General features: G+C 35.1%; 2 protein-coding genes across 2 annotated transcripts; both read right to left on the bottom strand.

Moving 5' to 3' along the window:
- Positions 1–561: 561 nt before the first annotated feature.
- Positions 562–6727, bottom strand: LOC134260114 (recQ-like DNA helicase BLM; the record flags this gene model as incomplete). Its single annotated transcript, XM_062742697.1, has 3 exons — positions 6617–6727; positions 1130–1325; positions 562–749 (listed from the first exon to the last, which is right to left on the bottom strand). Coding segments are annotated over exons 2-3 (357 nt in total), but the record flags the coding sequence as incomplete, so codon positions are not given.
- On the bottom strand, positions 3634–5735 carry LOC134260115 (tripartite motif-containing protein 3-like). The gene is made up of 2 exons (XM_062742698.1): positions 5703–5735; positions 3634–5442 (listed from the first exon to the last, which is right to left on the bottom strand). Exon 2 carries the CDS (start codon positions 5428–5430, stop codon positions 3739–3741), a length of 1692 nt encoding a protein of 563 aa, XP_062598682.1. The 5' UTR covers positions 5431–5442; positions 5703–5735; the 3' UTR covers positions 3634–3738.
- Positions 6728–12959: the final 6232 nt, after the last annotated feature.

Below are 12959 nucleotides of genomic sequence, written 5' to 3'. Positions count from 1 at the left end.
ACTGCAAATAAGTGGAATTTTTCTAAGTTGAAGGGGCATAACTCTAGCAAAAAGGGTGCAATCGTACCCAAAACAGAACTTGACCTAGATATTTATCTGATATATCTGTATACTAAATTTCATTTGAATATGTGTAACCTCTGCAAAGAAATGAATAAAAACTGCAAATAAGTGGAATTTTTCAAAGTCCAAGTGGCATAACTCTAACAAAATGGTGCGATCGTACACAAAACAGAACTTGACCTAGATATTCTGCTCATAAATCTGTATACCAAATTTCATTTCAATATGTGCAACTTCTGTGAAGAAAATGAACAGTGGAATTTTTCTTTTAAGTCCAAGGGGCATAGCTCTGTCAAAATGGTGCGATCGTATCCAAAAAAGAATTTGACCTAGATATTTACCTGATGAACCTGTAAACCAAATTTTATTTCAGTATTTTGCAACGGTTGTGAAGAAAATAAACGGAAACTAATGGACCGACAGACCGACCGACAGATAAGAGCAAAGCAATATGCCCTCCCTTCTTCGAAGGGGGGCATAACAAAAAATAAAAATAACCTTAGACACACAGTTGTCACAAATGGCTCCACGGAAATTCCTACACTCCTCTCTATTAAAGTCTCTCTCTCCAAAGTAATTAAGCAGCTGTGATCGTCGACAGTCTGCCACGTTCTCACAGTACTGTACCATCCTGAAGAGGTTGTCTATATGAACTCTTTTGGAATCAAATGTGGCTGCCTGATCCACTGTGAAAAAAACAAAACATACTCAACATTTAAGATTTAAAGTCAAAATTGTGGTTGTTTGATTTTGAATAAAATTAAACATGTTTCCAATATGTACAGTTTATATAAAGACCCTCATACATGTATAAAGAATATCATTTTTCCACAGACCCCCCCCCCCTACTTACTCCCTATAATCCTCCTCAGTCTTTTGACGTCCTGTTACGTGTAGTACATTCTAACAGACCCCCCTACTTACTGTCTATAATCCTCCTCAGTCTTTTGACATCCTGGTACGTGTAGTACATTATAACAGACCCTCCTACTTACTCTCTATAATCCTCCTCAGTCTTTTGACGTCCTGGTACGTGTAGTACATTATAACAGACCCCCCTACTTACTCTCTATAATCCTCCTCTGTCTTTTGACGTCCTGGTACGTGTAGTACATTATACAGTGGGCTAGCAGTCCGTCCCTCCCAGCTCGCCCCGCCTCCTGATAAAATCCCTCCACTGACTTCGGTAAGGAGTAATGAATAACAAATCTGACATCAGGTTTGTCAATCCCCATTCCAAAGGCAATGGTGGCACATATAACCTGAAAATACATATAGAGTCTAGGTGCTTTGGTTGGAAACAAATTGTCCAAATTAATAAAATATATTTTATTATTTTTTAGATATCAACAAATAGTTGACTATTCTACTTTCAGCTGAATGGTTTAACAATTAAATACTTCACCAGCCCCCCCCCCCCCCCCTTGTAATACCTATTTTGGCTCTGCCCTACACAAGGAGTCATGATTTGAACAATTTAAAATCTGCACTACCCCAGGATACTTCCACATAAGTTTTAACTTTTCTGACTTAGTGTTTCTTGAGGAAAGGTTTTAAAAAGATGCCATTAATTTTCATGAATTCATAATAATCTCCCCATGGAAGAAGGATTTGCCCTTTATTTGAACAAACCTGAATTCCCTTCACACAAAAATATTTTGCTGTAAGTTTGGTTGAAATTCTCCCAGTGTTTGAGAAGAAGCTGAAAATGTGAAAAGTTTCCGACAAACCACGACGACAGACAACGGATAAAATTTTGATGAGAAAAGCTCACTTGAACCTTCAGCTCAGCTGAGCTAAAAAATAACTTATATATAGGAGGACCAACTTAAAGATGACTATATTTTCTTTGTTTGTATGTTGTTTAACGTCCCTCTTGAGAAATTTTCACTTATATTGAGACGCCACCACTAGCAAGTGGACGGTTGCAATTTTTTTCCTACACTCTGTATTCGGGGCAATTGAGCAGGAAAGGATGTTTTACGTGCCAGCATTGCACATACTGCGACACGGGACCTCGATTTATACAGTCTCATCCGAAGGACCAGTCTCGAAGTACCATAGTGGGATTCAAACCACGACGTGAGGATCAACTTCTAACCTTGCCACTCTTGGGAAGAAGCGCTAGCTCTAACCACTGTGCCACACGGGCTATAGATGACTATATAATTATGATTTTTTTAATGTTACTTTTTAGATTGAGGCCAAGGGGTTTTTCAGTTATAAATATGTCATGTACCAGTGGAGTTTGAAAAAAAAATCAGAAAATGTTCCAAATATTCAACTATCGTTTAAATAATTCAATCAAATATTCAACTAAAGAAAATAAATATTCTGACATCCCTAACATAGACATTTACCTTTTGGAGAGAAACGTTTATTACTAAGTGCTTGGAAGTGATTACTAAGAAGTACTCTTTCATGCTGCTCAACGAGGCCGAGTCTAATTATTTCTGGCCTAGGGATTTTGATAATTTTTTTATATAATTAATTTTTACTGTGATATTTATTTATTGTTTTAAGATTAACATATCCAATGTATACCATCCCGATTTCTAAGGCGACCATCTCAAAAGTTGTCAAATTTTACTTTTGGACCCTATGGGAATCTGTTGGAAAAACGCCAAATTAATAGTATCAAATTTTCCCCAAATTTTTAGTATTTCTGCACTAGATATTTCTCTTTCATTCAAGTAGATGAAAGTTATCATAAAAAGTCACCAAGTAGCAAAATTTCAAAAAAGTTCATCATCTATGTTGGTCTAGGAATAAATTACCAAGTTTATTTTTTCAAAGCCCAACACCTCTAAATTTGCCATATTATGGAATAAATACATATCAGTGCAGATGAATTATCGGCGCATATGACTTTTTCGGTAAAAATTAGCAATGTTTAGATTGTTTACATGTTTCTTAGGATGTACTGACATCAGTTTTTAGTATAATATGCATGGACGTCTTACAACATACAAGCGAGCCATGCGTGATTCTTCAGCGCCATGCATTGCTTACAAAATCCGAAAATGGTGACGTCGTTAGAGCCATTTCAGCGGGGTTTTTTCTCTAATTATTGTCGTAAAATAACATATTCAGACCAAGTAGAGGTTACAGATAATGTTAATTTTTGATTAAAATCAAAATATTTAGCAAAGGTGTATTGTCGCACAAATGACTACATGAAACTAAAAAGCTGCGCAAAGTCATGTGCACTCAAATTGGACTCGGCCTCGTTAAGTATGTTGCGGAATTGATGACTTATTTTAGAAAACAAAAGTAATAATATGATATTTTGTTTATGTAGAATTCCATCCATTGTTATATTCACTTTTTAGACTTTTATACAATTGAAACTTGCATGTCACAAAGACACATCTAATCTAAATTTCAAAATTCATACTATCATGGAAATGGTGAAAATAAGAATTCAGTGCATACTGTAAAGGAAGATTTATTCATTTGTTATATTAAAAGAACACAAGTTAATCATTTTTCTTTTGAGTTCTACAATGATAACTCAGCTGAGCTTTTAATCTAAGAGCATTACAGAACTTCACCTCTCCGCTCCTTTACATTCATCTGTTCCTTCTGTGAGAAATAGTTATAATAAGAGTGATATATTATGACGTTTTAGAAATAAATCATTGTCATGTTCTATTGTTATAATGGTCATAGATTTCACTGCAGATATTTGATTTTCTTCACTTGTTTGTTTCTCTCTTGAGTAACAAACAGATTGTCATTTGTATCCGTACACAGTCCCCAGGGAAAACTCAATCCACAGACTATGTAACAGAGGAACTGTCCATCCTGGTCTATGATGTGGACACAGTGATTGTTATCATCAGCTGTAAGGATGTGACTCTGACTGTCTGTGGTGATTCCTTGTGGATTGAATGGTTTGTTCTTTGGAGCAGGAGTATGTCCAGTGTACCTGAATCTCAGTTTCCCGGCCTGATTGACCACCACTACTGCTTTAGCTCCCCAGTTAGACACACATATATCAAGATTCTTGTTCTCAGTTATATACTTTTTATAACTATCAAGAGAATAAAGAGGTTTATCTTTATCATCAAACTGAATGGTTTGTTTCTCTGTGGAGCCAGAGTAACGGACAACTTTTGTTTGTTTGTCATCATCACTGTCCATGATAACCAGGAGGTCACCAGAGGAGGTACTACAGACATCTTGAGGTTTCCAGTTCTGTAGTCTGATCATCTCCTTTATCTTCTCTTTCTTCACAATGTTCACAGTTCTATATCTGTAATCAGTATAAACTAGATCCCCACGTTTTGTCACTGCTATGTCACATGGTTCGTTCCCTGACTTGGTTATGATTGACTTGAGTAGTGATCCTTGATTGATGCTGAAGAGTTTCATGGTGTTGTCACCTCCACTTGTCCAGATTTTTTCATCACTCAGACAGGCCACATTGTATAGTCCATACTGATTACTAGTGTCTATGGTGGTGACAGTCTGTGGTTCATCAAGCAGCTGTTTGACTGGAGGAGAGGATCCAGTTTCTGGTGATTTCTGTGTTGTCGTCATGCTGTAGCCATGTTTATCTGATGATAAAGAACTTGGTGATAGGGCTCCAAACAGTTTATTAAGTTCTTCTTGATGAATTTTTCCTGGAACGAATTTGGGTAACAATGGAATGATTTTGTGTGGAAGATTTCTGTATGTGTGTACATTGGACGTGACACTTAATAGTTTTGACAAGTCATTGGTTTCTATTGCAATTTCCATGGAATCAATTTCTTTCTTGATGTCAGACATTTTTTTGTTTATTTCTTCCAGATGTTTCTGTAGAGTTTGAATCTGTGTGTTTTTCATCTCATCAATCTCAGCTTTAAGTTTCTTGACAAGTCTGTCAATTTCTCTGTGCCAGTCCTCTCCATGTATTGTTATGGCTGTTGAGAGATCCCCATATTCCTTTTCTAACTGACTCATTCTGTTTTGTACATCAGAGGCAATGTCCTGGTAGGTTGGACAAATCTTCTCATTTAATTCATTTCTTTCCTTCCTAATTATGTCTTTTTTGTCATCCACAATTTGCAAAACTTTAGATAATTCATGACGTAAATGTTGTTTAGATGCAAGGCAGCTGCTGCAGACAGGATTGTCACATTGTTTACAGTACATTTCACATCGCTCTTTGGCATGAGATGGGCATCTAGGGTAAATGGGAGTGGATTTTCTGTCCTGAAATTTGACGACCTTGTGATCTTTGGTTTCACCTGTTGAGATGTGCTCTCCCACACAGGCCTTACATAGGTTGACAAAACATGTATCACAGTGCATTTGTACCACAGCGGTCTCACAAAGATCACATCGTATCACATCCTGGGCACTGGTACGGGGATCCATGGTATTTTGTAACTGAAGCATAAACAATTCAATATATTAAGAATTACACATTAATCAATAAATTTGAAGGCAACATGCATTTTCATGGACTCCGACATACAGAAAACAAACAATCTTTGCAGATAAGCATGTCCATAGAAAAATCATATAACATACAAGGTTCATTGATTCAATGTGGGAAGGAAATTTTTTTTCCCTAAGTAAAAGATTGTAATACTGAATTTTTAAATACTTTTAGAATCATACACTCTGAAAACTTTTAAATTCCTTACCAGACTTCAGTAATCGCGGCCGTCCTGTTGATCAATCTCCAAGTGCAGTCTCGATTCACTCTAATCACGTGACACACCTGCTTTATCTACCTGTCAGGTGTTTATACTTCCTGGTCTAGATAGGCATGTAAATACCTTCAACATTGGCTCTTTGAAATGCAGTTATATTTAATTTATAGTTCATGTGATTGTCTGTGTGTAAACAATTCCTACAGTTTTGACTTTATTTTAATAGAGTTTGGGACACCAGTAGAATACACTGACATACATAATTGTCCCCCACTTTCACTGATTAATATTGATTATGTATATAATCATTGTTTATTTTCCAAATACAATATCATTTTTATACATAATAGATTGTCCAAGCATTTCTTGCCTTCAGCTATACAGTTGCTAGAAAGCATATGTTCACATAGGCAAGATGCCCTCAGCCTGCAGGATTCGGAGTATACAACTGTTACAGTTATGTAACTAGTATTTGGTTCTGATGCTGGGATATTGACTTAATCTGCTGTCTTGTATGAGCCCTCAAGGCAAATGTGTAAAATATTTTAATAGTATTGTGAATAAAATTTTTGGAGCTCTCAATTATATTCTGTTGTGTTTGGATAAATAAACATCTGAATGACAGATGATAAGGTGTACATATTTGACACAATATGCCATAAAAATGAATGACATCTTGACTCATAAAGACACCGAAAACAGGAGACCACAATTCTTAGAATTTGCTTATTTTAAGTTTTTTTTTAAATAGAGTAAAATAAATGGTTCTATAGTGTAAAATTAAAAATGGTTCCCAAAACTTTTCATCAGGAAGGTGAAATATAAATATGAAGTCTAAAAACATATTTTTTTGGGGGGGGGGGGGGGGGGGGGGAGGTAGAGGTGGTATTAGACCGATCATGTACCTTACATCGCTGTCCACTGAGCCACTTTTCCTGGATAGAGATTCTGTCGTTGTCACTGAAACCTGCGTGGTAGGATACAGCCTGGGTCCCAGATTTACTCAGCTCTGTAGCTACTGTACGTGTCACACTCCTTCCTATAAAATCAGATCCTTGTTAAAAATTGGAGCCCACTCAGACCACGCTCTCAGAATATTCATACCCGAGTTGTTAAAATTAGATTTACAGTTTCTAGTAAAATCATTATTTTGTAAGTTAATGGTGAATTTATTATTACTTATATTAATGTTTACAATTTCTAGTAGACTCATTTTTTTCTGAGTAAATTTTGTTAGAATTTATGTTTATACCAGTAAAGCCATGCACCCCCTCTTGAGTTGATAAATCTATTAGTAGTAAGTTCTTTTAGTAAATACCAGTTTGGAATAGAATATTAACCTTGAAAGACAATACGCAATGCCACACTTTCCTGGGGACTTTTCCTTTATCAATTTAATGACATCAGCTGTTCGAGTTACCAGTTTCTTAAGTTTAACTGAGAATTTCAAATCTAGATGATTGAAGAACGAAGCTGAAGAAACCCTATCAGAATAAATATATAAGTTAACTAGAAACTCTTGTTGCTATAGCAACAAGGAAGGTCTTCCGTTCTCCTCTATTTATCTGCATGAATGAGGTTTTATCTATGTTAAAAAGGCATATAATATTAAAAATGATTTCAAGAAAACAAACGACCGTAGGTGTAACTTACCAAGATTCTCGACGTTACTTTAGACAATTATAGTCTTAATAACATTTACAAAAATCATTTTCATTAATTCTTTTATCACTTTCTATGACGACTGGAAGTGACATCAGACGCAAGTTATCCTATATCTGGTGCCCAATCTTTATGGTTTATTATACATGTAAGTTCAGTGTCTTGATCTCTTGCAGATTAAGAGATCTCGTAATGTTAACTTAATGAAATCATGTGACCGGAAGTACATTTTTTGAAAAGAAATTTGAAGTAACTCTAGACATTTCAGTCTGAATAACATGTCCTAAAATCATTTCTATTACACTTTTTATAAAAGTATCTATGGGATAGTATGATACTAAAATCACGCGACCGGAAGTAAATTTTACAAAGATATTTGACGTTACTGTAGATATATGCAGTCTGAATAACATATCTAAAAATCATCACAAATACTATATCTGTAAAAAATATTTATGGGAATGAAAAATACTCAAATTATGTAGTTTTTCTCTTATAACCGGAAGTTGTCGTTTTTGTTTCCAGTGGGACTGATATATTTTAAAACTACAAATAGGATTCTATTATGTGATGCAAGAAAAGTTTCATGAAAGAAAAGTTGAAATTTCTGATTTCTTTGATCACTTCCTGTGACGACCGGAAGTGACGGCGGACGATCTTATTCCTAATGTTTTTGCCTACTCATCAAGATCTACCACACCTATAAGTTTGGTGTATTAATCTCTTGACGTTTTTGAGATCTAGCTATGATAACTTCTCAATTTTAGGACAGGAAATCATGCGACCGGAAGTAAATTTACAAAGGTATTTAACATTACTGTAGACATATGCAGTCTGAATAACATATCCAAAAATCATCACAAATACTTTATCTATAAGAAATATTTATGGGAAAGAAAAATACTGAAAATATGCAGTTTTTCTCTTATAACCGGAAGTTGTAGTTTTTGTTTCTGGTGGGACTGACATATTTCGAAACTACAAATAAAATGCGACAATATGATGCAATAAAAGTTTCCATAAAGAAAAGTTGAAATTTTCGATTTCTGTGATCACTTCCTGTGACGACAGGAAGTGACGGCGGACGATCTTATTCCTAGTGGTTTTGCCTACTCATCAAGATCTACCACACCTATAAGTTTGGTGTCTTAATCTCTTACCGTTTTTGAGATCTAGCTATGATAACTTCTCATTTTTAGGACAGGAAATCACGCGACCAGAAGTAAATTTTACAAAGATATTTGACGTTACTGCAGAGGTTTGCAGTCTGAATAACATATCCAAAAATCATTACAAATACTTTATCTATAAGAAATATTTATGGGAAAGAAAAATACTGAAAATATGCAGTTTTACTCTTATAACCGGAAGTTGTCGTTTTTGTTTCCGGTGGGACTGACATATTTCGAAACTACAAATAAAATGCTACAATATGATGCAAAAAAAGTTTCAATAAAGAAAAGTTGAAATTGTCGATTTCTGTGAACACTTCCTGTGACGACCGGAAGTGACGCCGGACGATCTTAACCCAATTGGGCTCGCCTACTTATCAAGATCTATTACTCGTATAAGTTTGGTGTCTTAATCTCTTACCGTTTCTGACATATGACTATGACAAAATATTTCTGAAAAAAGCGGAAATCGGACAAAACTGACGACAGGAAGTGAATTTTGAAAAAATGAAAAAAACGTCTGAGCGTATTTTTGATCTGCACCATCCCTGAAAATTTCAAGAAAATCTGTCCAGCCATCTCTGAGAAATCCGTCTTACAAGAAAAGGGGGAAAAAAATAATAATAATAATAACTAGTAAACTAATTGTTCAGAGAACAATGAGACGTCTTTCCACCTTTTTAAGTGTTTCAATATCATTTGGGCTGAAAAAAGTAGGAAAAAAGCAAGAAAATAAATAAAACAGCAAAATTCTCATTTCTCTACTAGGAGTTTAGATCGGGCTCGCAGTTGGTATAAATATATTCTGAACAGACTTCCTGGTTTATACGAGTCGACTCGGGGATAAGCACGAATTCATTGATCACGAATTCATTGATCACGCAAAGAGAGCACATAAAAAACATTGTAACACGCTCCTAGGTGTATGTATGAACTTGAATGAGATTGTTTTCGAGTTAAGATGTAAGGGGTAGGGTCTGATTAAAATTATGATATACCTATTAATATGAATCACATGCATTTGATCTGCGCATCAAGACGGAAGCGTAAGTGAAAACATCGTGAAATGTCCCATGTGTACCTGCATCATATGTGCATTATACATGTATTAATAGATGTGTGAAAATATCCGATTTGAGTTGTTTTATGTTTGAAATGGATGGCAATAAATTATTTAAGAGCATGTGAGAAACATGAGCGAGAAATGCAAGGCAGATTGTAATTATGGAAAAGGAAAACAGAGAATCGGGTTCGGGTTTTAACATTCTGGACCGAAATAGGCATGCAATTCAATGTAAGTAGCATAAATAAAAATCCAAACTTGTAATTCTAGATGGGAAACTCAGGGAAGAAACGTGTATTTCTTTTTACTATGCTGAAAGTCGCTATTTCTTGGGATTGTGTTATTCTAGGGGAAAAAAAAAATCAAATTTCAGATGAAATCAAGTTTCATTCCATTAATATTAAATCCAAATAAAATTGAAATAAATTCCATACTCTAAAGAAAGCAAGAATACTTGGCATTAAAATGTCGTAATAGAGCAGGAGAATCGAATGATATTAACAACAATTGCAGAAATAGCTAATACGGGCTTTAATTAATTTTTATGCTCAGCAATAGATAATTTCAGACAGAAAAAAAAATGCAGATGTTGCCGATTTTCGCTAGAATTTCACAATATTTTAGAGACTCACCTTAAAACTCTCAGGACACTTTTTTTAAGGTCTCTTCTTGCTTATACTCCGAATCTTATGACGATACATCGTGTCTTTTGACTTGTAGACATTTTCTCTATGCTGCTGTTGATTTTTTTTTAAGAAAAAGGGGGGGGGTATAAGCATTTGTTAAAGTAAGAGTTGAAAATACCTCGACGACCTTTAGCTTGATTGTGACCTTTAGGTCAATAGGGGGTCAAAGGTCAAGGTCATTTATCAAGGTCAAAGGTCAAGGTCATCAAAAAAAAAAGGAGAGAGATAAACTTGAGATTAACACTTGAAGATGAATCTAGATAAAGGTAATGAATATTTCTTTATTACTTTTTGAGTAAGGGGTCAAGGTCAAAGGTCAAGGTCAAATATCAAGGTCAAGGTCATTTGGATTTTTATACCTTAAATCGACAATTTCTATAGTATTCCAATGACCCTGACCTTTGACCTTGGCCTATTCTTCAAGGTCAAAGGTCAAAAGATCTCATGCAGTTGGGCCCATGTCTTTACAACTTGTTGTTTAGAAGTTTTTAGTTCTTCGTAAACATCATAAACTGGCAGGGGCAATAACTACTTAAAATGGTTTACGAATTCTTTCGTACTAATGGAATGAGAAGTGTTCTAAATTAGTCGCAGACATTGTTGAAGGTTTCGTACTTCTACGGTTTACGGTTTTGGAGGAGTAGCGATAACAAGGGTTTACAATGAAGGGGGCAATAACTTTTAGAGGGGTCAATCTTAGGGGACAAGAATGAAATCTCTGCAATGGTTTTAAGAGTACATATTGAAGATGCAAACATGTTTAAAATTTGGCAAAGAACCAAAGAGGTATAAAAAGAGCTTAATTTTTCATATTTTGAATGACCTTGACTTTTGACCTTGACCTCAATTTTAAGGTCAAAGGTTAAAGAATCTATTGCAGTTGGCCATATGTCTCTATGACACATTGTTTAAGAAAAGATTTATATATTCCTAAACATCGCAAACATTCAGGGGCAATAACTCATCATAGGAGTTTACGAATCCTTTCGCAATGAAGGATTGAAGTCTACTAATTAAGTCGTAGACATAGGTTAAGGTCTGGAAACTCTGCGGTTTACGGGTTCAGAGGAGTAGCGATAACAAGCTTTACGACAAAAGGGGTAGTAACTGAGTAAGGGGTAAAAGTTCAAATACGTTGGGTCATTTTTCAGAATAACTTTTGATATCCAGTATCATGAACTACAAAGTTTTTGGATAAGTCTTGCAATTTCAAAAGTCCGGCGGAAAAAGAATAATAATAATCATAAGCATTTCAAGAGATCTTTCCACAGAAAGGTGGAAAGACCTAATAATATGTGTTTTGAAGGACCTTGACCTTTGACCTTGACCTAAATTTGAAGGTAAAAGTTTTTAAAGTTGTCGAAGACACTGTTTAAGGTTTCGCATTGCTACGGTCAATGGTTTTGAATGCGTAAAGATATGAAGGGTTTTCTCACAAGGAGGAAGAACTTTTTTATACGTCAGGCTTGACGGGTACAGTGAAACATTTGAAAACAGTTTTATAAGGATATTTGATAAATTTGATGGTATCAAGGTCAAAGGTCAAGGTCGTAAAAAAAAAAAAACTCTCATGAACATGAGTTTACCACTTGAAGCTGGATCAAAGCTATATAAATAATAAATATGTTATAAACTCTTGAGTAAGGGTCAAGGTCAAAGGTCAAGGTCAACTATCAATGTTAAAGGTCAAATTCATTTTGTAAAAATAAACATGTATAAGCAATTTCATACTTTTTTCAATCACCTTGACCTTTGACCTTAAATTCAAGGTCAAAGGGCAAAATATCTCATACACTTGGCCACATGTCTTTACGACTTGTCGTTAAGAAGTTTTAAGTTCTTCGTAAACATCATAAACTGTCAGGGGCAATAACTTCTTACATGGTTTACGAATTCTTTGTTCTGAATAGATTGGAAAGTGTACTTAATTAGTCGCAGACATTGTTGAAGGTTTCGTACTTCTACAGTTAACGGTTTCGGAGGAGTAGCGATAACAAGGGTTTTCACTGAAGGGGGCACTAACTTTTAGAGGGGTCAATCTTAGGGGACACGAATGAAATCTCTGAAATGGTTTCAAGAGTACATATTGAAGCTGCAAAGATGTTTAGAATTTGGTTAAGAACAAAAGAGCTATAAAAAATGCTTAATTTTACATATTTTGAATGACCTTTCATAGAAGGGGTCTACGAATCCTTTCGCAATGAATAGATCTGAAGGTCCTCTCAAGTAGTCACAGACATTGGTAAAGGTTTCAAACCTCTGCGGTTTATGGTTTTGGAGGAGTAGCGATAACAAGCATTTCTTGCGTAAGGGGCAATAACTTTTAAAAGAGTTAATCTTAGGGGACAAGAATGAAATCTTTCAAATAGTTTTAAGAGGGCATATTAATGTTGCAAAGACTTTAAGTATACGCTGAAAAACAAAAGAGATATAAAAAGACCTTATTTTCTCATTTTTGGAATGACCTTGACCTTTGACCTTTGCATAAATTTTAAGGACAAAGGTCAATGAATCTTGTGCAGTTGGTCCCATGTCTCTACAGCTTCTCGTTTTAAAAATTTTTCATTATTTGTAAAATTCAAAAACTTTCAGGGGCAAAAACTCACAGTAGGGGTCTACGAATCCTTTCGCAATGAATAGATCCGAAGATCCTTTCAATTAGTTG

Source organism: Saccostrea cucullata, unplaced genomic scaffold (genome assembly GCF_032062105.1).
Source record: "Saccostrea cucullata isolate Sc308-1 unplaced genomic scaffold, CSIRO_AGI_Scuc_v1 ctg12308, whole genome shotgun sequence".
Lineage (NCBI taxonomy): Eukaryota > Metazoa > Mollusca > Bivalvia > Ostreida > Ostreidae > Saccostrea > Saccostrea cuccullata.
This window is presented reverse-complemented; position numbering and strand designations above follow the sequence as displayed.

What these genes read in the sequence shown, in the direction of transcription:
- LOC134260115 (XM_062742698.1), bottom strand. Translation starts at nt 5,430, where the DNA reads ATGGATCCCCGTACCAGTGCCCAGGATGTGATACGATGTGATCTTTGT.